Source organism: Scyliorhinus torazame, chromosome 27 (genome assembly GCF_047496885.1).
Source record: "Scyliorhinus torazame isolate Kashiwa2021f chromosome 27, sScyTor2.1, whole genome shotgun sequence".
Lineage (NCBI taxonomy): Eukaryota > Metazoa > Chordata > Chondrichthyes > Carcharhiniformes > Scyliorhinidae > Scyliorhinus > Scyliorhinus torazame.
The window spans coordinates 13399026-13424625 of NC_092733.1; the positions used below are offsets into that span (position 1 = coordinate 13399026).

General features: G+C 47.9%; 1 protein-coding gene and 1 non-coding gene across 2 annotated transcripts in view; one reads left to right on the forward strand and one right to left on the reverse strand.

Annotated features, from left to right (window-relative positions):
- The first annotated feature begins 12825 nt into the window (after positions 1–12825).
- The window catches only part of rdh8a (retinol dehydrogenase 8a), a 49328-nt gene continuing 36553 nt past the window's right edge, over positions 12826–25600 (forward strand). Inside the window, exons 1-3 of the mRNA XM_072490963.1 lie at positions 12826–12990; positions 18423–18584; positions 22218–22397. Of these exons, the coding sequence (XP_072347064.1) occupies positions 12885–12990; positions 18423–18584; positions 22218–22397 (448 nt within the window). The 5' untranslated portion in view covers positions 12826–12884. The remainder of the gene's footprint in view (positions 12991–18422; positions 18585–22217; positions 22398–25600) is intronic.
- Positions 20100–20171, reverse strand: trnae-uuc (transfer RNA glutamic acid (anticodon UUC)). The gene has a single exon. It is a non-coding gene; the product is annotated as a tRNA-Glu (tRNA).

The following is a 25600-nucleotide window of genomic DNA, read 5'->3' on the forward strand; positions in this document are numbered from 1 at the left end:
GGGATTAACCATACTTACCTGCTGAACACGCCCCTGCCCTCCGGGGTTCCCCTTTGTTGGGGGGCCGTCCAGGATGGCCGCTGTCACTGCTCTCTCCATGCTGTCGGGTCCTTGCACTCTGGGGTTTCCCTTTGTCCAGGGGGCACCTGACATGGCCGCCCACTGTGCGTCTGCCACGCGGGTAGTCCCCTGCACCCTGGAGTCTCCCTTCGCCCAGAGACCGTACTGGGTAGATGCTTGCAGCGATTCCTTGTTCCGAACCTTTGGTTGTGGCACTTTGTAGCTCTATTGTTATCCTCTTTCTCGCCTTGTTTGTCCCTCCCTTTCCCCCCCTTTTTCTTCCCTCTCCCATATACCTCTCTTTTGTCCCTCTTTCCCCTGCTCCTATCCCCGTTTGCTCTCCCGTCTCTGTTGAGTGGTCCCCCATGTTGGGGGCGCGCTGTGGCCCTGCTTTGTTGCAAGCCTCCGGTACTAGCTTTCCTGCTAGTGCGGTTGCCCCTCTCTCGGGGGTTACTGCCTCGCTTCTCCCTCACCCGACCTCTACGGTTTTCTGCCCGCTCTTCCCCCGTCCTACCCTGCACTCTTCTCACTTGCTCTCCCTTCCCTGTTACTCTCGTTCCCTCGTGCTGGGACCTGGTCTCCCACCTGAAGCGGTCCCTCGGGTAGTGGTTTGCTTTTTGTTCAGAGTGCGCTTGCCGTGGCGGGTGACGGGGGGGCCTGGCGTTGCCACACCCCTCCCCCACCCTTCCCGTTGGCATGATTTTGCCCCTTGCCAGGGGCTTATTATTTCTACCCTTGCTGTCGGCTTTCCAGCCCGTGTTCCTCGACAAACTTGTTTGCTTCGGCAGGGGCTGTGAAGAAGTACTCTCTTTCTTGGTATGTGACCCAGAGTTTCACTGGGTACAGCATACCAAAGCGTACGTCATTCTTGTGAAGAGCTGCTTTCGCTCTATTGAATTCAGCCCGTCTCCTGGCTAGGTCTGCGCCAATGTCCTCGTAGACTCTAATGAACTGTCCTTCCCATTTGCAGGTTCTGTTTTGCCTGGCCCAGCGAAGGATTGTTTCCCTGTCTTGGTACCAGTGCAGTTTAGCTATAACTGCCCTCGGATGATCCCCTGCCTTGAGCTTCGGGCGGAGCGACCGATGTGCTCTATCCATTTCTGGTGGGTTGGGGAAAGTTTTCCTCCCCACTAAGTTACCCAGCATCTCAGCCACATATGCCGTGGGGTTTCTACCCTCGATCCCCTCTGGAAGGCCCACTGTCCTTACATTTTGTCTTCTCAAGCGGTTTTCATGATCGCCCACTCTGCCCTTCAAGCTCCCCTGCATTGTGACCAGTCTCGCAACCTCCTTCTCCAGGGCCGTGATCCGGTCGCCCTTGTCAGTCGCGGCTTTTTCCAGCTCCTTAATGGTCGCCTCTTGGGCTTCCAGTTTCTCCTCTTGGGCTTCCAGTCTCTCCTTTGCTCTGCCCAGGGTGAGCTGCATCTCCGCCAAGGCCTTGGCTATTGCTGCCTGCACCGCGGCCTCCATGTCTGCTCTAGCCTCTGCCTTGTTTTCCTGCTGATGTTCCCTCAGCGCCTCAGCAAAGGCTGCCTTCCAGTTCCAATTCCCCTGTCGCCCAAGGTGAAAAAGCTCCTGTCTGCCCAGTTCTTTTTGTTGCGCCGGGCCTTCCGTTCCGCCGCTTCATTTGCCGGTTAGCTCGTCTGAGTGGGTTGCCCCTTCTGCTTCTGGTGCCCTTTCTCCCTCTGCTTTGGCTACCTTCTGGCTCTTTTTTTTCTCCCCCCCTTTCTCTTTCCTTTTCTCCCCCTTTTCTTTTCCCCTTCCCTTCTCTCCTTTACCACTTTCCCCCCCCCCTCTCAAACCCATTTTTCAAAAAACATTTTTTTTAATTTTTTTTAAAAGGGGAAAGAAAACATTTGTCTTTCTCTTCACAAGTTTCCTCTTTCAAAAGTTGGGGGAAGTTCTTTTTTTTTCTCTCTCTCACCCACACGCCAGATCAGGAGGGTCGAGAACGTCAGGGTGGAACCGTTCCGCTAGCAGGGGGGGTGGGGGAGAGAAGCTTCAGCGGGGCTGAGGGGACTGGTGGGGGGTGGTCCGGGGGTGGCGAGGGGGGTTACAGACTGGCACTCTCTGGCAGGCCGGGTCCGCACGCGGCCAGCACCATGTTATACGGCGCAGCCACCGCTGGCCACTGCCGTGCGCGTGCACAGCCACGGACCCGGCCATTCTGCATCGGTATTTGCAGGTAAAGCCGGGGGCTTCACGTGGCGCAGTTGGTAGCCGCAAAATCGGAGAATCCAACCCAATATTGCTTGTATGTATGCTACTGTAAATAAAGAAACGCACCGGCAGGGACGAGGGTCACAGACATTTTGACAACCTGTGAATAATATGCCTTTTTGGTGTTGTTTTTTTTCCTGCTTGTTCTGTCTTCTGTTCAGTTTGATATTGCGTTAAAACTCCCAATAAAAGATGGGCGGGGAAGGAGCCAAGGGTAGGGAGGACCCTGCTCCAGAGGCAGAGGCAGCCGGTGGGGGGGGGGTTAGCGTTGCCAAACTTGCTTCATTATTATTGGGTGGCGAATGTGGACAAGGTCCGGCGGTGGTAGGAAGGAGAAGGGGTAGAGTGGGTTAGGATGGAGGAGGAATCTTGTAAGGGGTCTAGTTTGAGGCTATGGTGACGGCAGCATTGCCAATGGCTCCGAGTAGGTATTCAGGGAGCCCAGTGGTGCAGTCCACGGTGAAGATATGGAATCAGCTGAGGATGCATTTTAGGGTGGAAGGGATGTCGGTGCTAACGCCGCTGTGCGAGAATCATGGGTTTGAGCCGGGGGAGATGGATCGTGTATACAGGAGGTGGAGGGAAGTCGGGCTGGTCAAGGTATGGGATTTGTATTTCGAGGAAGGGTTCACCAGTCTGGAGGCGCTAAGGGAGAGGGTAGAGCTGCCAAGGGGTAGTGAGTTCAGGTATCTACAGGTTAGGGACTTTGCACGAAAGGTCTGGAAGGGATTCCCTAAATTGCCGGGATAGACCCTGCTGGAGCGACTGCTGCTTCCGGATGTGGAAGGGGAGGGAAGAATTGGGGATATATCTAAGTGGCTGGGGGAGCAGGGAGGCAAGCGGGTGGTGAAGATCAAGGAGAAATGGGAAGCGTAGCTGGGAATGGAGATCAATTGGGGAGTATGGAGTGAGGCACTGCGAAGGGTAAACGGGACCTCCTCTTGTGCAAGGATGAGCCTGATACAGTTTAAGGTGGTGCACAGGGTGCATATGACTCGGGCAAGAATGAGTGGGTTCTTTCAGGGGGTTGCAGATGGGAGATGGGTGTGAGAGGTGTGGGCGGGGGCAGCGAATCATGCACACATGCTTTGGGGTTGTGAAAAATTGGGAAGATTCTGGGCGTGAGTGTTTGCGGTCTTAGCCAGGATAGTGGAGGAGGGAGTGGACCCGGACCCTTTGGTGGCGATATTTGGGGTTTCAGAGAAGCCGGAGCTCATGGAGAGGAGGAAGGCCGATGTCTTGGCCTTCGCCTCTCTGATTGCACGGCGACAAATTTTGCTGGAGTGGCGGTCGGCATGGCCACCGGGGGTAGCAGCTTGGTTGGGTGATCTGTATGCCTTCCAACAGTTAGAGAAGATAAAGTATGAGTTAAGGGGCTCAGCAGGGAAGTTTGAGAAAAGGTGGGGGATGTTTGTGGCCGTGTTTGAGGAGCTGTTCGTCGCAGGGGGTGGGGAGTGGGGGGTGATGGGGTGGAGGGGGGTGAAAAAGGAGAAAAATCTGTACAAACTGTATAGTTGATTGTTGGGAAGAATGTTTCCCGGGATGTTTATTTGCTGTACCCTACTTTGATACAAGTTTGAATAAAATGTGTTTAAAAAACTTCCAGCAAAAATACTTGTTAAAAAAATCTTTAGCTTTGTTCTCAATTTCAGTTTCTTCTTATCATCATGCCTGGAGCTCTGTATACATCGTACACTGGCACTGCTTTGTCCTGGCATGAACTCTCCAGCAGATTGAGTTGTGAGATCCTGGCCAGTTTGTGTCTCTGGCCCTCTCTTCCTCATAACAAAAGAATCCATCTTCAGTTCTTCTCAATCCTGTTGCCTTACCTGCTAGTCGCCAGAAAATGGAGGAATCTCTCCTTTGTGATTTTGCGCCAAAAGCACGGACGTGTGACCTGCTCACTGGTGGGGAGACAGCATCGTTCGCATTAAAAAGCCGGTCACAGTTGGCATTCTCAACAAAAAATGCCGGCCGCAGTAATTGGGCACTTCTCCCGCAATCGGAAACACAGCGACCTTGGAGCCTTGGTGAGTTCCTGCAATGCATCGTGTAGATGGTACACTTTGTCGGTGGTGGAGGGAGTGAACATTTATAGAAGGGGTGCTAATCAAGCGAGCTGGTTTGTCCTGGATGGTGTCGAGCTTCATGTGTGTTGTTGGAGCTGAATTCATCCAAGCAAATGGGGGGGTATCCCATCACACACCTGACTTGTGCCTTGTAAATGGTGGACACACTTCCGGGTGCGGCTATGCAGAGCTAGGTCGCATATTCGGTAGCTCCCGCTTGGAACGGACTTTTGGGCTCTTTTACAGGGCCCCCACGGCATTTGTTTGACATTTCCCGGAGTGGGAAGAAGACTGCAGCATTCCCCTGACAGTGTCCCCCAGGAATGTTATGTCTTTTGGCTACCAGACCCGGCAGAAACAGTAAAAGATTTGGCTGCAACAGGATAAACAGGGCCTCTTCCAGCATGCAGGCGGTGGAAGGGCAAGCTTAAAGCTGCAATCTGACTTGACTCTATCAAAGGTGAATTCTAGCAGCAGAGGGAACAACTGTGAAAAGATCTACCAAGGCCATTGAAGAAGCAGGGACGAGGCTTCCGGTGGCGGCCATGGAGGAGTAGGTCGCGCATTCAGCAGCTCCCGTCTGGAACGGACTCCCAGACCTTTTTCAGGAGTTTCCATAGACTTTTTGGGGCAGACTGGTGAAACAAACACTGCCAAAAGGATTCCCTCTCGACTTCCGGTTGCGGCTATGCGGAGCTAAGCCGCACGATTCGGCAGTTCCCGCTACCACGGACTTTCAGGCTCGTTAGAGGAGCCCCAACGGGGAAGGGAAGAGAGAGGTCCCCCTCCAACTTCTATGAAACGGACCAGAAGTGTAACGGCCAAAGGAGCGGCACTGGAGCAACGGGAGAAGCGAGGGGAAGAAAACAAAACGGCGGCGGCCAGGGACAAAGGGGAGCTGCAGGGATTCATCAAGCGCTGCTTCGAGGAGCAGCGCGAGGAGATGCACAAGGAGATGTTGGCGCCTATGCTTTCGGCAATTGAAGGACTCGGAATCACCCAGAAGGCCCATGAAGCTAAGATCCAGGAGGTACAGAAAAGAGTCAGTCAGAACGAGGACGAGCTCGTGGGCCTGGCGGTGAGAGTGGAGCAGAACGAGGCGCTACACAAGAGGTGGGCGGGAAGACTCGAAGACCTGGAGAACAGGTCGAGGAGAAAGAATTTGCGAATCCTGGGTCTCCCTGAGGGAGTGGAGGGGGCTGATGCCGGGGCATACGCGAGCACGATGCTCGAGGCGATGATGGGCACGAAGGCCCCTTCGAGGCCGCTGGAGTTGGACGGGGCACATCGGGTGCTGGCGAAGAAGCCCCAGGCAAATGAGCCGCCAAGGGCGATGTGGTCAGGTTCCACCGGTTCACGGACAGAGAGTGGGTCCTGAGATGGGCCAAGAAGGAGCGGAGCAGTAAGTGGGACAATGCTGAGATCCGAATAGACCCGGACTGGAGCACGGAGGTTGCAAAGCGGAGAGCGGGTTTCAACCGGGCCAAAGCGGCGTTGGACCGGAAAGAAGCGAAATTCGGAATGCTGCAGCCAGCGCGACTGTGGGTCACATACAAGGGCCAACACTATTACTTCGAAACGCCTGAAGAGGCGTGGACCTTGTTCCAGCCGAAAAGTTGGACTCTAACTGAGGGTTTGTGAGGGTGGGGGGGATGTTTTGGGGTTTGATGTGTGATGGTTGTTGTATATAGGGGGTCAATCACGCGCAGGAAATGTTACATGGGCTGGGGGAGAGAGACAAGGCCGCGACAGGAGCTGCGCCAGAGGGGGCGGAGCGGGCTTTGGAAAGGCGGGAAGGGGAGCGAAGGAATGCATATGGATAGGGAGACTCCCACGCGGGGAGGTCAATGGGACGGCGGGGGAAGCCGGGGTCAGCAGGCGTCAGCTGACTTACGGGAGTGACATGAGGGGAGAAAAAAAGCTAGACAGGGGTCTGGCGGGGAGAGAGGGGAGGGGGGGAAGAAGAGGTGGTCGGGACGGGGGTCCCCCCTCTGGGGGACTGGAGGGTGAGGGAGGCGTGGACACGGGACTAGCCCAGAAAAGGAGATGGCTACTCGGCGGGGCATGGGGGGGGGGGGGGGGGGGGGGGGGGAGGTGAGAGCCCCTCCAATCCGGCTGATAACGTGGAATGTGAGGGGCCTGAATGGGCCGGTGAAGAGGGCTCGAGTGTTCGCGCACTTAAAGGGACTGAAGGCGGACATGGCCATGCTCCAAGAGACACACCTGAAGGTGGCGGACCAGGTCAGGCTAAGAAAGAGATGGGTAGGACAGGTATTCCACTCGGGACTGGACGTGAAGAATAGAGGGGTGGCAATATTGGTGGGAAAGCGGGTGTCATTTGAGGCCAAGACTATTGTAGCGGACAATGGAGGGCGATATGTAATGGTGAGCGGTAGGCTGCAAGGGACGTGGGTGGTGTTGGTAAACGTATACGCCCCGAACTGGGATGATGCAGGATTCATGAAGCGCATGTTGGGGCGCATTCTGGACCTGGAGATAGGAGGCCTGATAATGGGCGGGGACTTCAATACAGTGTTGGATCCAGCACTGGACCGTTCCAAATCAAGGACTGGAAAGAGGCCGGCGGCGGCCAAGGAACTTAGGGGGTTTATGGATCAGATGGGGGGAGTGGACCCATGGCGGTTTGCAAGGCCGCAGGCCAGGGAATTTTCTTTCTTCTCCCATGTACACAAAGCCTACTCCCGGATAGATTTCTTTGTTCTGGGTAGGGCGCTCATCCCGAGGGTGGAGGGGACGGAGTATTCGGCTATAGCCGCTTCGGACCATGCCCCGCACTGGGTGGAACTGGAGCTGGGAGAGGAGAGGGACCAGCGCCCGTTGTGGCGGCTGGATGTGGGACTTCTGGCGGACGAGGTGGTGTGTGGGAAGGTGAGGGGGTGTATCGAAAGGTACTGGGAGGCCAACGACAACGGGGAGGTGCGGGTGCGGGTGGTATGGGAGGCGTTGAAGGCGGTGATCAGGGGAGAGCTAATTTCCATTAGGGCACACAGGGAGAAGACAGAGGGTATGGAAAGGGAGAGGTTAGTGGGGGAGATTTTGAGAGTGGACAGGAGATACGCAGAGGCACCGGAGGAAAGGTTACTTGGGGAAAGACGACGGCTCCAGACGGAGTTTGACCTGTTGACCACAGGGAAGGCAGAGGCACAGTGGAGGAAAGCGCAGGGGGTGACCTACGAGTATGGGGAAAAGGCTAGTCGGATGCTGGCACACCAGCTCCGTAAGAGGATGGCAGCGAGGGAAATAGGGTGAGTCAAAGATGGAAGGGGAGCCACGGTTCGGAGTGCGACGAAAATAAACGAGGTACTCAAGGCCTTTTATGAAGAGCTGTACAGATCCCAGCCCCCAGCGAGGGAAGAGGGGATGAGACGATTCCTAGATCAGCTGAGATTCCCGAGGGTGGAGGAGCAAGAGGTGACTGGTTTGGGGGCACCAATTGGGTTGGAGGAGTTGAGCAAGGGTTTGGGGAGCATGCAGGCGGGGAAGGCCCCGGGACCGGACGGATTCCCGGTGGAATTCTACAGGAAGTACGCAGACCTGTTGGCCCCGCTACTAGTGAGGATCTTTAATGAGGCAAGAGAGGAGGGGACCCTGCCCCCGACAATGTCGGAAGCGACAATTTCTTTGATCCGAAAGCGGGACAAGGACCCACTGCAATGTGGATCGTACAGGCCGATCTCGCTCCTCAATGTGGATGCAAAGTTGCTGGCAAAAGTGCTGGCCACGAGGATCGAGGACTGTGTCCCGGGGGTAATCCACGAGGACCAGACGGGATTTGTAAAGGGCAGGCAACTAAACACCAATGTGCGGCGGCTCTTAAACGTAATAATGATGCGATCGGAGGAGGGAGAGGCGGAAATAGTGGCAGCTATGGACGCGGAGAAGGCCTTTGACCGAGTAGCGTGGGAGTACCTCTAGGAGGTGCTGCGTAGGTTTGGGTTGGGGGTAGGGTTTATCAATTGGGTTAAGCTCCTTTACAGAGCCCCGATGGCGAGTGTAGTGACGAACCGGCGGAGGTCGGAGTACTTTCGACTGTACCGAGGGACGAGGCAAGGGTGCCCCCTGTCCCCCCTGTTGTTCGCATTGGCGATCAAACCATTGGCCGTGTCATTGAGGGAGTCTAATAAATGGAGGGGGGTGGTCCGAGGGGGAGAAGAGCATCGGGTGTCGTTATATGCGGATGACCTGTTGCTGTACGTGGCGGATCCAATGGAGGGGATGGTGGCGGTCATGCAGACTCTAAGGGAGTTTGGGGAGTTTTCGGGCTATAAGCTCAATGTAGGGAAGAGTGAGCTCTTTGTATTACAGGCGGGGGACCAAGAAAGAGGGATAGGGGACCTACCGCTGAGGAGGGCAGAGGGGAGCTTTCGGTATCTGGGGATCCAGATAGCCAGGAGTTGGGGGACCCTACATAAACTGAATCTGACGAGGTTGGTGGAGCAAATGGAGGAGGATTTCAAAAGATGGGACATGTTACCGCTCTCGCTGGCGGGTAGAGTGCAGTCAGTCAAAATGGTGGTCCTTCCGAGGTTTCTGTTTGTGTTTCAGTGCCTTCCCATCGTGATCACCAAGGCCTTTTTTAAGAGAGTAGGCAGGAGTATTATGGGGTTTGTGTGGGCGAATAAGACCCCGAGAGTAAGGAGAGGGTTCCTGGAACGCAGTAGGGACCGAGGAGGGTTGGCGCTGCCAAACCTGGGGGGCTACTACTGGGCAACAAATGTGGCGATGATCCGCAAGTGGGTCATGGAGGGAGAGGGGGCGGCATGGAAGAGGATGGAGATGGCGTCCTGTCAAGGAACGAGCCTGGGGGCATTGGTGACGGCACCGCTGCCGCTCTCGCCGACAAAGTATACCACGAGCCCAGTGGTGGCGGCAACGCTAAGGATCTGGGGCCAGTGAAGACGGCACCGGGGTGCAATGGCAGCATCGGTGTGGTCCCCGATCAGGGGTAACCACCGGTTTGTCCCGGGGAAGATGGACGGGGGGTTCCAGAGCTGGCATTGGGCGGGGATTGGAAGAATGGGGGACCTGTTCATCGACGGGACGTTTGCGAGCCGAGGGGCACTGGAGGAGAAGTTCGAGTTACCCTCGGGAAATGCCTTTAGATATATGCAGGTGAGGGCTTTTGTGGGGCGACAGGTGAGGGAATTCCCGTTGCTCCCGGCACAGGAAGTTCAAGATAGGGTGATCACGGGTGTATGGGTCGGGGAGGGCAAGGTGTCGGAAATACACCAGGAGTTGAAAGATGAGGGGAAAGCGCTGGTAGAAGAGTTGAAGGGTAAATGGAATGAGGAGCTGGGGGAGGAGATCGAGGAAGGTCTGTGACTTAGGTAGGGTTAATTCCTCCTCCTCGTGTGCCAGGCTCAGCCTGATACAATTTAAGGTGGTCCACAGAGCGCACTTGACGGGTGCGAGGGCGAGTAGGTTCTTTGGGGTAGAGGACAGATGTGGAAGGTGCTCAGGGAGCCCGGCGAACCATGTCCATATGTTTTGGTCATGCCCGGCACTGGAGGGGTTCTGGAGAGGAGTGGCGGGAGCAATATCTCAGGTGGTGAAAGTCCGGGTCAAGCCAAGCTGGGGGCTAGCAATATTTGGAGTATCATAGAATTTACAGTGCAGAAGGAGGCCATTCGGCCCATCGAGTCTGCACTGGCTCTTGGAAAGAGCACCCTACCCAAGGTCAACACCTCCACCCTATCCCCATAACCCAGTAACCCCACCCAACACCAAGGGCAATTTTGGACACTAAGGGCAATTTATCATGGCCAATCCACCTAACGTGCACATCTTTGGACTGTGGGAGGAAACCGGAGCACCCGGAGGAAACCCACGCACACACGGGGAGGATGTGCAGACTCCGCACAGACAGTGACCCAAGCCAGAATCGAACCTGGGACCCTGGAGCTGTGAAGCAATTGTGCTATCCACAATGCTACCGTGAGTAGTGGACGAACCGGGGGTGCAGGAGGCGAAAGAGGTCGGCATTCTGGCCTTTGCGTCCCGAGTAGCCCGGCGAAGGATCTTGCTAATGTGGAAGGAGGCGAAACCCCCCAGCCTGGATAAATGATATGGCTGGGTTCATAAAGTTGGAGAGGATTAAGTTTGCCTTGAGAGGGTCTGCGCAGGGGTTCTACAGACGGTGGCAACCGTTCCTAGACTATCTCGCTGAGCGTTAGAGGAAGGTCGGTCAGCAGCAACAGCAACCTTGCGGGGGGGGGGGGGGGGGGGGGGGACGTCCTGGGAGAGTGGGGGGGGGGGGGGGGGGGGACTGCCTGGGAGGGTGGATAAGGAAGAGATAACATGAAGGGTTGGGAAAACTGGCACGTACGGGTGAGGGCCAGTGTACAAAGCTGTGTAAATATATCATTTTGCCATGTATATATCTTGCTCTGCGCGATTTCTCGTTTTTTCTTGTTACGAGGGGGGGGTTATTGTTTGTAAGGGAGAAAAATTGTGTTAAAAAACTTTAATAAATATTTTTTTTTTATAAAAGTAAATGGTGGACAGGCTTTGGGGAGTCAGGAGGTGAGTTACTCGCCACAGGATTCCGAGCCAATGACCTGCTAATGTAGCCACAGTATTTATATTGCTAATCCAGTTCAGTTTCTGGTCAAGGGTAAGCCCCAGGATGTTGGTTGTGGCGGATTCAGTAATGGAATCTCAAGGGGCAATGGTTTGATTCTCTCTTATTGGAAATGATCATTGGCTGCCGCTTGTGTGACATGTTACTTGCCACTTGTCAGTCCAAGCCTGGATATTGTCCAGGTCTTGCAGCATTTGGACATGGACTGCTTCATTATCTGAGGAGTCGCGAATGGTGCTGAACATTGTGCAGTCCTCTGTGAACATCTGCACTTCTGACCTTATGATGGAAGGAGGTCATTGATGAAGCGCTGAAGATGGTTGTGCCTCGGACACTGTCCTGAGGAACTGCAGCAGCGATGTCCTGGTTTGTAACAAAATACATTTATCAAGAAACTCGATGGCAGAGAATTAACTTCCAAGCTAAATACATGAAATGTTCTCAATCTTGTAAACATTTATTCATTATTACAACATAGGTCAACACTGAATGAAACTATAATCTTTATCCTATCTGATAAAAACAAACTGGATCAAAAAATATCTAACAGAGCATGCTTATCTGCTACTGAACTGAATAACATGACGCTGCAATCTATGATCAGTGTCTTCCAACATAAACACTGTGTGATAATGCCCTTAAATTTAAAGGGTCATCATTTTCAGGTACAATTATGAGATTTTTTTTTTCTCATGACAGAAAGGACTATAGGAATATCAGCTGCAATTTCAGATTCATCCTTTGGCTAATATAGATCATAAATATATTTATCCTTACTTTTATAATTTCACTAAAAATATCTATCTCACATTGACATTTGAAATTGCCCTATCACAAAACTTGACAGGAAATGCATGTTCATTTATATCCATAATAGATATTATATTTATATTTATTCATTTGCATACAAACACAGAAGTTAATTTAAAAGGTAAAAATCATGACTACTAATTTTAGCAAAAGGTATAACAATAACACCATGAATATTTCACCATTTTATACACCATGGGCGCAATAAACGGCCATGCTGCGCCTGAAAAGGCATAGCTGATAGAAGGCGAGAAACCCCTTCTCCTGGGATCTACCTGGCTCACAAGGCTTCGCAAGATCTAATACGATCCGACTAGATGTTGCAATGTAAATCCCACCCATTGTGGTGGCATCCCTTTTAGGCAAATCTACATATTAGAGCAAGACAGCTAGTTTCTCAAGGTACCCGAGGCATTGCCTCAGAGACCTCTGGCGAGCGCTGTTCAGAACTTGTCTCCACAAGCAGGGACCAGACAGAACGGCACTCATGGGTGTCTCCCATGGGATCAGAGGTACCCAGGTGCATGCCCCTTGGGCTGGGTGGTCCCCTGGCACTGTTGGTGTCACCTTGGCACTGCCAGCCTGGAAGGGTGCCAACCTGACATTGCCAAGGTGCCCAGATGGCACTGTCAGTTGCCAGGAACACTGCCAGGGAGCCACGCTGGCATTTTATTAGTCGTAGTGATCGGGCCGGGGGTGCCCTGCATGATCCCATAGTGGATTGGGGATGGGGGTCAGGGATCGCTTTGGGGCTCCAGAGATTGGGACACTGTTTACAAATGGTGGCCCAATCACTCGCTGCACGGATCAGTACCGGCAAGTGGAGCTCCTCGGTGCACAAAGCGGTCGCGCGTTACCCGCTGAGGCCCCTTATCTTAGTGGGGTGCCATTTTATAGAGTTGTGTTTCCCGGAGTTCACTCTGTTCCCAATTAGTTAAATTAGGTCAAAACCAAACCAGAACCACGCAAATCCAGTGATCCTGAAGCTAAGACTATTGGTGCGCAAGGTTATACAAGGTCTATAGGTTTATTAACAGCTCACTGACCTAATCATGCGACTGATCTGCTTTATCCAAGTACTAATCCTTTTCAGTATTCTCTCCAGCTCTCCAGCAGAAGAACAAATGGCAAACAATGGACAAAAAGTTGTATTGATTACTGGATGCTCCTCTGGAATTGGTTTAAAGCTCGCTACACACCTTGCAAACGATGCCAAAAAGCAATTTTACGGTAGGTGTTTTGTTAACTCGATGCTAAGTCAAAGGAAAATATTTAGTATTACATGCATATGGGTGACTCGTGCCACTCTTCCAGGGAAATTAGGCATGAGCAACAAATGCTAACCTTGCCAGCTTGCTCACAGCCCAGGGATGAATACATTTACAAACATGTTACCATCTTAATTTTTAAGTGCATTATATTGAGATTTTTAATTAGCGAGGGTAAAGGAATTGCATCGCTTTCTTTTCCTAATACATATTTTTTCCACATTGATATTCCTGAAGAATAAATTGTTATATATCAAAGGTACAATCCAAGGGGTATAAAATCAGAGAGTTTATGTTACCAGATTAATAATCCAGAAACCCGGATTAATGATAGAGTCACAAATTTAAATCCTACCACAGCATCTGAGGACTTAACTTCAGTTAGTTAAATATAAAACTAGGGTCAGTAATCGTGATCATAAAACTACCAGACTGTTGGAAAAACCCATCTGGTTCATTGATGTCCCTTTAGGGAAGAGAGTCTGCCATTTATATTTGGTTTGGTTGACATGGGACACCCGAAAACATCACAGGTAATCGAATATCTGAATATAATTTTAACAATTTTTAAACTAGATTAAGTTGCTTAATGCTAGTTATGTACTGTCTGAATTGCTTGACTCAATTGTTGCCCAATAAGACTCCTCCTCATCCTTCAGCTACAATGCCCGAGGGCATTGGCAACCATGGACTTCCATTGGATTGGCCCATTATACCTTGCTGCTGTGGTTTGATGTTGTTTTCTGCAGGATGGCTGACCAAGGTCCTCTCCCAATTCTTTGCATGGTCATGGTGGGGTCACTACTATATGAAATGTTACAACCATGAGGAGCCGTGAACTGGTTTCCCTCTAATCAGCCTCCTGGTTGGGCACAAGGATTTTTAAAATTTATTCTCCCCATGGATGTCTCTTCCAAACCCAGAAGTATTTTTTACTGTCCATGCAGAGAATAATGAGTCAATCATGAATGTCTCTTGAGTGAAAGAAAGAGCAAATTTATGAGCTACGAACGTTGAAGTAAAAAATAACACAACATAACACACAGGTACCAGAAGGAAGGAAAGCTAGTCCAAATAAAATGTTGATAGAATATGTAATTAAGTCCTTTGCTTGTCCTTGAGGGGTAGATTGCTGAATATTGTGGCTGCTTTAAGTTAGTTGATTCCTATAAAATCCCAGAGTTGAATTAAAGACCATTTAACTATATTTGCTGGAGACAATTTTTTTTTAATCCGTAATCCATCTTCCAGAAATCGATGAGTTTCTCCGGAAGTTCTTTCCAATGGACATTCACTATCTCTTGTGCTGGATTCTTTAATAGGGCTTTATTTAACTTAGGGGGTGGGGAAAGAGAGATTCCTCCTGCTCCATCAACAACTTCAGCAGATTCCTCTCCTTCTTCTTGGCAACCCCAGTACTTAAAGTCCTGTTCGTTGTATATTCCAACAAAATTCAATTACTCTGTCTGCGGTGGTCATTGCTCTAGAATGAGTAATCACGTTTTGATGTTTCATTTTAGAAACATTAGGCACATTTCACAATAGTATGAGCCAACAGGATTTGGGATTCTTTCATCCTCCACAGAGGGTTTTTTTGAGTGTCTGTTGGTTGCATATGTTGGTAGACTAACAGTTCCCTATTGTTTCAATAGGATTATCATTGATCAAATCCAACATTTTGCATTTATTGTCTTGTGGCGAAGTAAGTGGTGCTCTGTCTGAGTCAGGAGCTCCAGGTTAGAGTCCCACCCCAGGACTTGATGGCTCAGGAAGGTACGTTCATAACGCAGCCAAACTGGTTGAGTATGTCAACCTGCAAATCCTTCCAAACACTCCAATGGCTGGCGGTAAGAGCAGGTTGGAGGATTTTAGGAATGTCGGCTTCCAAATATTGGGACAATTTAAGAGTTAAAAACCTGGGGATATAGTGTGTTTGGCAGCAATGGTCAGGGTTTTACAAATAACTTTGATTTGCTTCTAGTAAATACAAGGTGAAACCTACAAGGAATGTGTTTTTCAGTCTCAGCTAATGGACTGTGGTTTGACTGGGCAGGTCCCTGGAGAGTAAATGTGCATTTGGAGGCAGCAGAAATCATTTCTTTTTTAGCTTGTGGAGCTGAGGTCATTGCTAGGTTGAGCTCAAAAAGGCAGAGTTTGGAGAAGCACTGAGGTAGAGAGGAACTGAGTTCTGATCTGCCTGACTCCCAGTCCACAATTCTTTCCAAGTAGCATAGTTTCTTTAAAAAAGATAATATTTTAAAGCAGAGCATTCTTTTGTTGTGAAAAATATTTTTATTCTCCATTTTCACATTTTCTTCAGAATTTACCTCCCACCAACAAACAGTAAACCGTAACGAATACATTGTCAATCCCTCTACCTACAACAACGATCCCATCCTCCCACCAGCCCCCAAATAAAGGCCCACCTGACAATATAAGCATCAAATAAAACTAAACCTCCCAAGGAGGAAAAAAAGAAAAAGGAATCAGGAATCGCCCCTGGTCACTGTTGACACATATAGTCCACCCACCCCCCTAATATTCAATGCCATCCAATCCCCGAAGGATTACCGTGAATGGCACCCATGAATTGTAGACACCCCCACCCCCTCAGTCTCCTCCCCTCCATTTCCTCTTGTAAACTCCTCCCCCCAACCTCAGTTCCTTTCCCCAACTTTTCACCCTGGCTAGACTCACCGAAACCTGTTCCACCAGGCTCCGATGGCCGCAGCCCCTCCCTCACCTCACTCCTATTCACTGCCCGGCTTAATCCAGCCAGCGTGGAGGCCCCCGCCCGGGTCTCCTTCCCCCTTGCCAGGTCCCAGGAAAACCAAGAAATCCCCTTTAGCACACAACCGCCACATACACACCCAAGCACCAAAGAACCATCATTGCAAATGAAAGTCCCAACTCTTCCCTTGTCCAAATATACAGTGTTGAGTCATTTAGTACATACACCAACACGCAGTGAAAAAATAAACTTACACGAGGCTACATCGGCCACGACCCGCTCTCAGTCCCATTTCTCAATTCTGCCACAGTTCTGCCTTCGCAAACTCCTCCGCCGCTTCCGCCGTCCCAAAATAAAAGTCCTTTGATTTGTAGGTCACCCTCAACTTAGCTGGATATACTATGCCGCACTGCATCTTGCTGATGTAGAGTGCCTTCTTCACCCGGCTGAAGACAGCCCGCCTCCTCGCCTGCTCCACTGTGAAGTCCTGGTAAATGCGTATACCAGCTCCAGCCCACCGCACCACCGGTTTCTGCTTTGCCCAGCACAGGACCTTCTCTAGAATGTTGTACCTACGGAAACACATAGTTACTACTCTTGGCGGCTCACTCGCCTTTGGTATAGGCCTCCACGATCGATGAGCCCGATCCTGTTCGTATCGAGAGGGACCATCCTCCTCTCCCAAAAGCTCTGCCAACATCGTGGCAAAATACTCTGTCGGCCTCGGGCCTTCCACCCCTTCGGGCAGACCCACGATCCTCAGATTCTGCCGCCTGGAACTTCCATTTTGGCTCGCAGGCCCTTGTTGGTCTCTGTCACCTTCTGCAACTCTTTCCCCATCACTGTGCTGCGATAATACCTCTTCCACTTCCTTCAGTGTCTCACCTTGCTCCTGCACCTCCGCCGCTGCGCTTGATATCGGCACCCTCACCGGGGCAATCGCCTCCTCCACCAGCACTTTCAATACCGCCCCCATCTCCTTCATCATCGCTTCCATGTGCTTTGTGAACTGTTTTTCAAGTTCCACAGCCATCACCTTGGTCATTTCTTCTTCTGCTGTGAGCGATTCGGCCTCCCATGGTGCTCCAGCCTCCGCTTTCCTTACAGTTCCTACGCTGACTTTTCCACTCACCGGCGGACTTTCATTAACCCCCTTGTTCACGGCCGTGTTTTGCCCAAGCTTGGACATTTCTCCTCCCTGTGCCTTCTTACAGCTTTTTCAGCCTCCGTTGCCGTTGGGACCGGGCGTTAAAACCCCAAAATTCCTATTCCCGAGCCTGAGCCCCTCCAGTGTGCGGCTGCCTCCGCCCGCCGTCACCGGAGGTCCCCAAAGCAGAGCATTCTTATCTGAAGATAAGGAAGAGGCTAAAACAACCGAGTTGAAGCAGCTATTTAAAGGTATTCAGCCACAATCTGAAAGTGTTCCAACCGGAGTCACATCTGCTTTATAGAGCAAGTATTACTCTATGCCCTGCTAATTTTAAGATGGATTAAGAGCTGTCGGTTTATTTTCTTGCTGTTTAATGGGAAATTGTATAGTTGTGTTCAAGGGTAATTGGCTGTGAATTCCATGTAATCTTGTTTAAAACTACTAGTAATTTCAGTTACTCATGAAAAAAAGTTGCAGACAAGATCTATTTCTAAAAAGCATTTTAATTGCTGGTCTGCATTGTTAGTTAACGTTGGAATTCCTATTTTAACATCAGCCTGAGACTGGCAAAAGTGTTGGATATAACAGTTCAAATCTGGAAAGAAGCCAAGCCCCCGGGGGTGGAGACCTGGATAAATGATATGGCGGGGTTCATAAAGTTAGAGCGGATTAAGTTCGTCCTAAGGGGGTCGGCTCAAGGGTTTACTAGGCGGTGGCAACCGTTCGTCGAATATCTTGCGGAAAGATAGATAGGGGAGAACAAAGAAGGCAGCAGCAGCGGCCCAGGACTTGGGGGGGGGGGGGGGGGGGGGAGGGATGGGGGGGGGGGGGGGTGGCCTGAGACAAGGCAGTTGCCAATTAGGGCTAGTTTTTATTTTTTGTTATTTAATATTTATTTATTTGTTGTTGTTTTTGTTTAAATTTAAAAAAGGTCATTATTATCTGTATTGTTACAATGTTGTGTAAAGGATGCACAATGTACTGTGTTGGTTGACCAAAAATTTTCAATAAAATATTATTTAAAAAAAAAAAAATAACAGTTCAAATCATATTTGGATCTGAATTAGAAATGTTTGTACCAGGCTAACTGAATAGCTCATTCAAACCAAGGGTCTGATCTTTCAGTAAAAGATCCCATGTAAAAGATCTCATGACTCAATTCAAAAAAAGAGCAAAGAAGCTCTCCCCAGTGCCCAGCATTATTTATCCCTCAACATACATCACAAAAGCAGATTATCTTATCATTGTTACATTGCTGTTCATAGAAGCTTGCTCTGTGCAAATTGGTTGTTGTATTTCCTAATTTATAGCCAATTGAGTACTTTTTTTTTTTAAGTGGTTAGTCATTGTTTTAGAATGACCTATGGCCATGAAAGGCGCTGTAGCAATGCAAATCTTCCATTATGATTCAATGATAGAGGTAGTGAAGTGAAAGTTTGGTCAGGACGTGCAAGTGAATGGGTAGACGCAATAAAGGTGACACACTTTTTTTCAATGTTTCCTTTCAACACAGTTATTGCTACCATGAGAAATTTAAACAGGAAAGGACAGCTAGAAGCAACTGCTGGAGATGCACTGCACAAGACATTACACATCAGCCAGCTTGATGTCTGCAGTGATGAATCAGTGACAGAATGCCTCAATAGTATTCAAGATAGAAGAGTTGACATACTGGGTAAGGAAATGAAGCATGACATCACTTAAATTGTAAAAATGTCCAAATGTTATTTTCTTTAGTTGCTTCATCCATAAGGTCACTTCCTGCATTATCCAGGTTGTATAGTTTTGTTGATCGCGTTCTCAGGATGTGGTTGTCACTGCCAAGGTAACAACTTCTCTTAATTAGTAAAAGAATACTTACCTCCGCCACTGTCGCTCCTCCACTGCTGCCCTTCCTATGCCACCACTCCATCTCTATCGCTCCTCGCCACCACCATTCTTCACCTCACCCCACCGCTGTACCCTTATGCCCAGTGACAGAACATGAACAAAAAAATCAGATTGGCCAATCAGAGTCCAGCCTGATACCAGAAGCAAATGCCTAGAGAGGACAGGCTCTGATTGTTCAATTTAATATTTTGGTTTTCTTTTATTTGTGACTGTTGTTCTTTCTCAAATCTTTGCTTCTTCAACTCACCTTTAGATTCGGTGCTATTTTTGGGGTGTCTTTTAAAAACTGCCTTTTTGTCACATGGCTGCCAGAGCTTCTGTGGAACCCCTGGAGGCCTCTTACGAAACTCTGAGATTCCGTAGAACTCAGTTTGGGAACACCTGCTGTAAATTAAACACTGAAACATTCTGTTCAGGTTCTCCTGCTTCTCGTTTTCTTCCACTACTACATTATTTTTAAAGTCCAAGTTTCATCCAGATTTACATCATGAACCAACCTATCTTGTTCAGATGCAGGAGTATTTTAATTTCTCAATTTATGATTCATAAACTGACTGTTCTTTCTTGCTTCTGCAAGAGACAAAGGTTTAATTCTGACTCCTATTGGACAAGCAAGCATTTTTTCTCCGGGTAAAGACCTCTTTAGTTCATGTTTTCAGGACCTCATAGGGTTCATTTGGATGCTCAGCTAAAATAAGGGGCGGGATTCTCCCTCCTGGGGACTAAGTCCCCACGCCTGCCGGAAAACGGGCGAGAGTCAATCCGGACCTTTTCCTCAAAGGTCCGGGATGATTCTCCGTTTGCCAAGGGGCTAGCAGAGCCCCGGGTGCATCCCTAAGCTCTGGCTGCCGGCGGGGATCTGCTCGCCAGACCGCGCGGCCGCGAATGTGCGCAGCGGCCGCAAGCGGGTCCGCGCATGCACGTGCTGGCCCACCATGGCGCCATCAAAGAACAACAAAGAACAAAGAAATGTACAGCACAGGAACAGGCCCTTCGGCTCTCCAAGCCCGTGCCGACCATGCTGCCCGACTAAACTACAATCTTCTACACTTCCTGGGTCCGTATCCTTCTATTCCCATCCTATTCATATATTTGTCAAGATGCCCCTTAAATGTCCCTATCGTCCCTGCTTCCACTACCTCCTCCGGTAGCGAGTTCCAGGCACCCACTACCCTCTGCGTAAAAAACTTGCCTCGTACATCTACTCTAAACCTTGCCCCTCTCACCTTAAACCTATGCCCCCTAGTAATTGACCCCTCTACCCTGGGGAAAAGCCTCTGACTATCCAAATAATTCACCATTCCCTGACCGGGAATCGAACCCGGGCCGCGGCGGTGAAAGCGCCGAATCCTAACCACTAGACCACCAGGGAGTGGTCTCCAAACCAAACCAAGGTAAACAGAAATTAAACATGAATTAACAGACAAATTACATTCAATATAAACTATAATTCTCACATTAAGTAACAAATACACTGAGATAGATCACATGGATTGATTGGATGGTCCACTGAACATAAAATGGCACACATTTCAACCACAAAGTTCTTCAATGCTCTGGACCTTCTCAGCTTGAATTCCAGCTCTTGTTCTCCAGGAATTTAGCCACCAATTTGCATCCAAAAGCAACTCCCAACCTTGTCCACTGGAATGGTCTTCACCAAAAAGGCACACCTTCTGCAGAACTGCCGCAGCCCAGTTCATGATAGTCTTGGTGTCGTGATGCCCCCAGATTTACCTTTATCCAAAAGCCCTCGTATCACCCCTGTGCATTGTATGGCAGGTTCTGGTCAATCAGTTCCTTTAAAAATATTGCAGTAGCTACAGTCAGCTTATTTTTCTTTATCTCCGCTCCCAGATCCAGCCTTTGCAGTCATCACTTTCTAAATGCATCACAACCTCTTCTCCCCCCAGCAGCACCTGGTCACATAGACCAGTTTGCCTACTGGCTGGGGTCAAGTGGGTCAGGTTTGCATCCTGCTCTTCCCAGGGTAAAGGGTGGCAGGGTAGCACAGTGGTTAGCACTGTTGCTTCACAACTCCAGGGTCCAGGTTTGATTCCTGGATTGGATCACTGTCTGTGCGGAGTTTGCACGTTCTCCCCGTGTCTGCGTGGGTTTCCCCCGTTTGCTCCAGTTTCCTCCCACAGTCCAAAGATGTACAGGTTAGGTGGTTGTCCCTTAGTGTCCAAAAGGATTAGGTGGAGTTACTAGGTTACAGGGGAGGCGTGGGCTTAAGTGGGGTGCTCTTTTCAAGGAGCTGTGCATCTCGATTGGCCGAATGGCCTCCTTCTGCATTGTAAATTCTATGATTCTATGATTCCTAAAGCCAAAACTCCTCTTTGTAGAACAGGTCAGTTCTCCCAACAGGAAATTATTCTCAACTGCTGTTCTACAAGTGCAATCAAGCCCCAGTAGGGCGGCAATGCAGTCTACTGCCACTATTGCCTCTGGCTGAGCTCCTGCTGCTGCCCTCCATCTGCGCAAGTGTCCCTGCTGCCTTCAGCCAAACAACTTTCATCAATGCCGTAGCCTCAACCATCCAATGTCCTAAGGATGTCCACTTATTTTCCATCTTGCATTTCAATCACGGAACTGGTCTTGATATGATCCAGGGCTCACTCTGAGCTTCAGAACAACAATTTTTTACCAACACTGGCAGTGTTATGGGCCAGGGTTTAGAGAACCCCAAAGTGTATAATGGAATTAACCTGACCCACAACTTTTAATAGATTGTGGTATGTGGAGCACACGGCCCACTCTACAGGGGTGGTACAGCAGAAATGTAAAAGTATTTTTAAAATGTTTATTCTATGAACTCAAGTTCACCATTTTAAAACAGACAGTGAACATCTTCGCAACCATTAATTCAAATGCAAACCCCAAAGACTGCAACACTAAGTAAACCTTTAAGCTTTCCTTTTTAACATCCATACGACTTTATCAGAAGCGCATCAGGTTAAAGTCATTACTGAAAATATTTATAATTCTGAATTCACCAAATGATCAAGAGATAGTCTTTTGATGGCAGAGAGAATACCAGTACACCTGCTTGGTCTGGCTTCAGCTCCAACACTGAAAATGAAACTAAAACACACCCTACAGCAAACAGCCTAAAGCGAAAGTAAAAAGCTGACAGACAGCCCAGCTCCACCCACTCTCTGACATCACTGCAGAAGTAAACACCCATTTCTTAAAAGTACTCTCACTACAGATATTTATATACACACCCATTTATAAACACCCATTTCTTAAAGGTACTCTCACATGACAGCAGTGCCGAATGAGTATTGCAATGTTGGAAATTCCACTTTTGGGATGAACCTTTAAATCGAGAGCTGAATTGTTCTTTAAAGTGAATGTCCATTTGTCTTTATGATTATTACAAATAATCCTTTTTTTGTTTTATACATTTGCCCAGTGAACAATGCAGGTGTTGGAAAGATTGGCCCAATAGAAAGTCTCAGCATCGAGGAAATGAAGGGTATATTTGACACAAACTTTTTTGGAGCTGTTAGGATGGTGAAAGCTGTTCTACCAGACATGAAGAGAAGGAAGAGCGGGCACATTGTTATGATGAGCAGTGTGATGGGGCTTCAAGGTACCATAAACTCTTCTGTTCAATTTATAAATCTCTTATTCAGTATATTGAATGTTCTGAAGGAAATAGGGAACATCTGCACAGCTTCTAGTTTCTGAATCAAAAGTTTACGCTTTGTTGCATCACATGATCTATGCTGAATGTCAAAACAACATGTTTTTTGTTAGAAATCTGGAACCAGGGGTCATATCTGCAACAGATATGGTCAGTCTGTAGGTCTTTCTTGCTGTCGAAGGATAGCAGCCAGAAAACCAATCAACCTCAAGAATCAACCTTATTAGGTTTCTGTGCCTTTCCAAACCCACAAACCTGTGCAATTTAGTTGCCATGGTTGCAGCGTCTTTGGGAACCTGTGGATATAGGCAACTAAATAACATTCCCAAAAGGAAAATTAGGCTAGGTACCATTCGGCCCATTCTCCATTTCCATGCCTTTACTCTGCTGCGGGCAGAGATATTCCATCACCCTCATGGGAACACCAGGAACTTTAGGACAATGTAATGCAAATGGAGGTATTTCTTGCTTTTTCATGTAAAAACTGAGCACTAAACAGGCACTTAGGAGAGGGGTCTGGAACTTTAAGGCACCTTAGAATATTTCATTTTTGGTATTTGAAATTCTTTTAAATGCTTGAAATTCTTCCAACTAAAAATCGCCATGGTTACTGAGTTAATATGTTTCATGTGTAAGGAGCTAAAGGTTTCCCCATTTTGTCCAAAGTCAGAACAGGTTGCAAAAAGTCAAGTGGACAATCCCTTTTGCAGTTTCCACACTGACCCTGATACTTCAGCTTCGAACTGAAATCTTAAGATAAATCTTCAGCAGAGCTAATTCCAGCACAGCTCTGAACTTTATCAGCAGGCAGTTTAAGAAAAAATGACTATCGCCCATTTTAGTCTCAGGAATTATCCATGTTGAGGCAAACTGTACTATTTACTGGCATAGTTAAAACAAAAATTCAGACATCTACTTAAACTAACATCCATAGAAGGCATGAAATTGAATTATCTGTATATTTCATACTGATAAAATTTAAATAAAACATGGCTGAACAAAAACAATTAAAACTACTGAGGATATATGAAAACTCCTGACTATTAGGAAAAGAAAGTGAAACCTCCTCGGCTGGGAATTCAATACTTCAGGGAGTCACATATTTAGAAAAGATAGAGATAGATTAAAGGGGGGTAAAGAACGTCTACTTGTTAAGATTAACAGAATGGCAGTAAAAAAAAGAAACACTATCAGCAAGGCAAAAACAGAAAGAGATAAAAGATAATAGAAAATCAATCACACTAATAGATCTACAGACCACCTAATTGTGAAGTAGAGATGCAGGAAGAAATATACAGATGAATTAGAAAAGCAGAATAATATTGATGCCAAATTGAATTCCTGCACGATATGTCAGGCTCCTTTCTAACAAAATATGTAAAAACAATCAAGGAAAGGATTACTATTGCACATAGTAAAGGAAACAAACTAGAAAAAGTAAGAGGTATAAAAGTAAATGAACACCTAGGCAACAGTGAATATATTAAATGCCTTCAACAGCATCTTTCAAACACTCTGCCATCTAGGACAAGGGAAAGATGCATGGAAACGCCACCACTTGCAACAAACCAAACACCACAGTAGTGGGTCAAAATCCTAGAATACTCTTCCAACTCACACTTTAGATATACTGCATGGACTGCAACAGTTCAAAAAGGCAGCACACAACCAACTTCTCTAGGACAATTGGGAATGAGGAAGAAAATTTGTTCTAGCCAACAATGCCCGTATATGGAGAAAGAATAAAAAAATTATGATAGAGAAGAACACATGTACAATGAAAGTGATATTCAAAGTTTGGAGAAGTTTAGTTTAATTGCTGGGGAAATAAAATGAGCAACTATTGTCAAACAATGATGTTTCCACATTGAAAATGGTGCAACATAGTGCGGAAAAATATATTCCACGAAAAACAAAGAACAAACTAAAAACTAATGAGACTCAAGAGATGAAAAAAGACCTCTAGGCACAACTGGGGTTAGCAAAAGTTCACAAATGGATATGAGAGAAGTCCAAAAAAAATTAGGAAGATATAAGAAACTATGAAATTACATTATCCAGATATATTTTTTAAAAGTGAAATAATTTATAGGGATATTAAAGAAAGGAAGACTATGATTGGGAATTGTACTACTAGGGATTGAGAGAGACAGATGGCAGAAATATTAAATAATTATTTTGCTTCAGTATTTTTCAGAAAAGTACAATTAAATAACAAGAAGAGCAATTAGAAAGGTGTATTTAAAATAAAACAGGCATATACTGAATAAACAAAACTCAAAGATAAAGCCCCTGGTCTAGACGGATTGAATCCACATATTTCAAATGAATTAGGAAAAAAGGTGCAGTGACAGAGGACTGATTATTGCTAATATAATTCCGAAATTTAAGAAGGGGAATGGAACATCTCCAGTGAATTATAGCCAATCAGCTTAACATTGATGTTAGAAATAAGTCCCTACTCAAGCAGAGAATAGAAGAATTGAAAATATATCAAGTAAACATGGATTTCAAAAGGGAAAGTTTTGCTTGACAAACCTTGAATTAAGAAAATAAAAAAAGAGTAACAATGATAATGCAGTAGATTTACCTGGATTTTCAAAATTTTTTTGATAAGGTGCGTCAGGATAGACTAATGGAAGGTAGCATGGTGGCGCAGTGGTTAGCATTGCTGCCTCACGACGCCGAGGTCCCAGGTTTGATCCCCGCTCTGGTCACTGTCCGTGTGGAGTTTGCACATTCTCCCCGTGTTTGCGTGGGTTTCGCTCCCACAGCCCAAAGATGTTCAGAGTAGGTGGATTGGCGACGCTATATTGCCCCTTAATTGGAAAAAATAAATTGGGTACTCTAAATTTATTTTTAAAAAGGATAGAGTAATGGATAAGGTCAGGGAATGTGGAGTCCGGAGACAAATGGTAGATTGGATCATTATCTGGCTTCTAGACAAAGTAGAGAGCAGGAGTAAAAGGATCAGAGTTGCAGAAAGTAAAAAGTAATGTTCGACAAGGATAGGTTCTGGGACCACTGCTGTTCACAATTTACATTAACAATTCAAAAACACAATTTCTAAATTTAAAGGTGCCACCATATGTGGAAGGGGGATATCCAATATTGAGAAGGATTGTGGGGTCGGGGGGGGCTTCCAATAT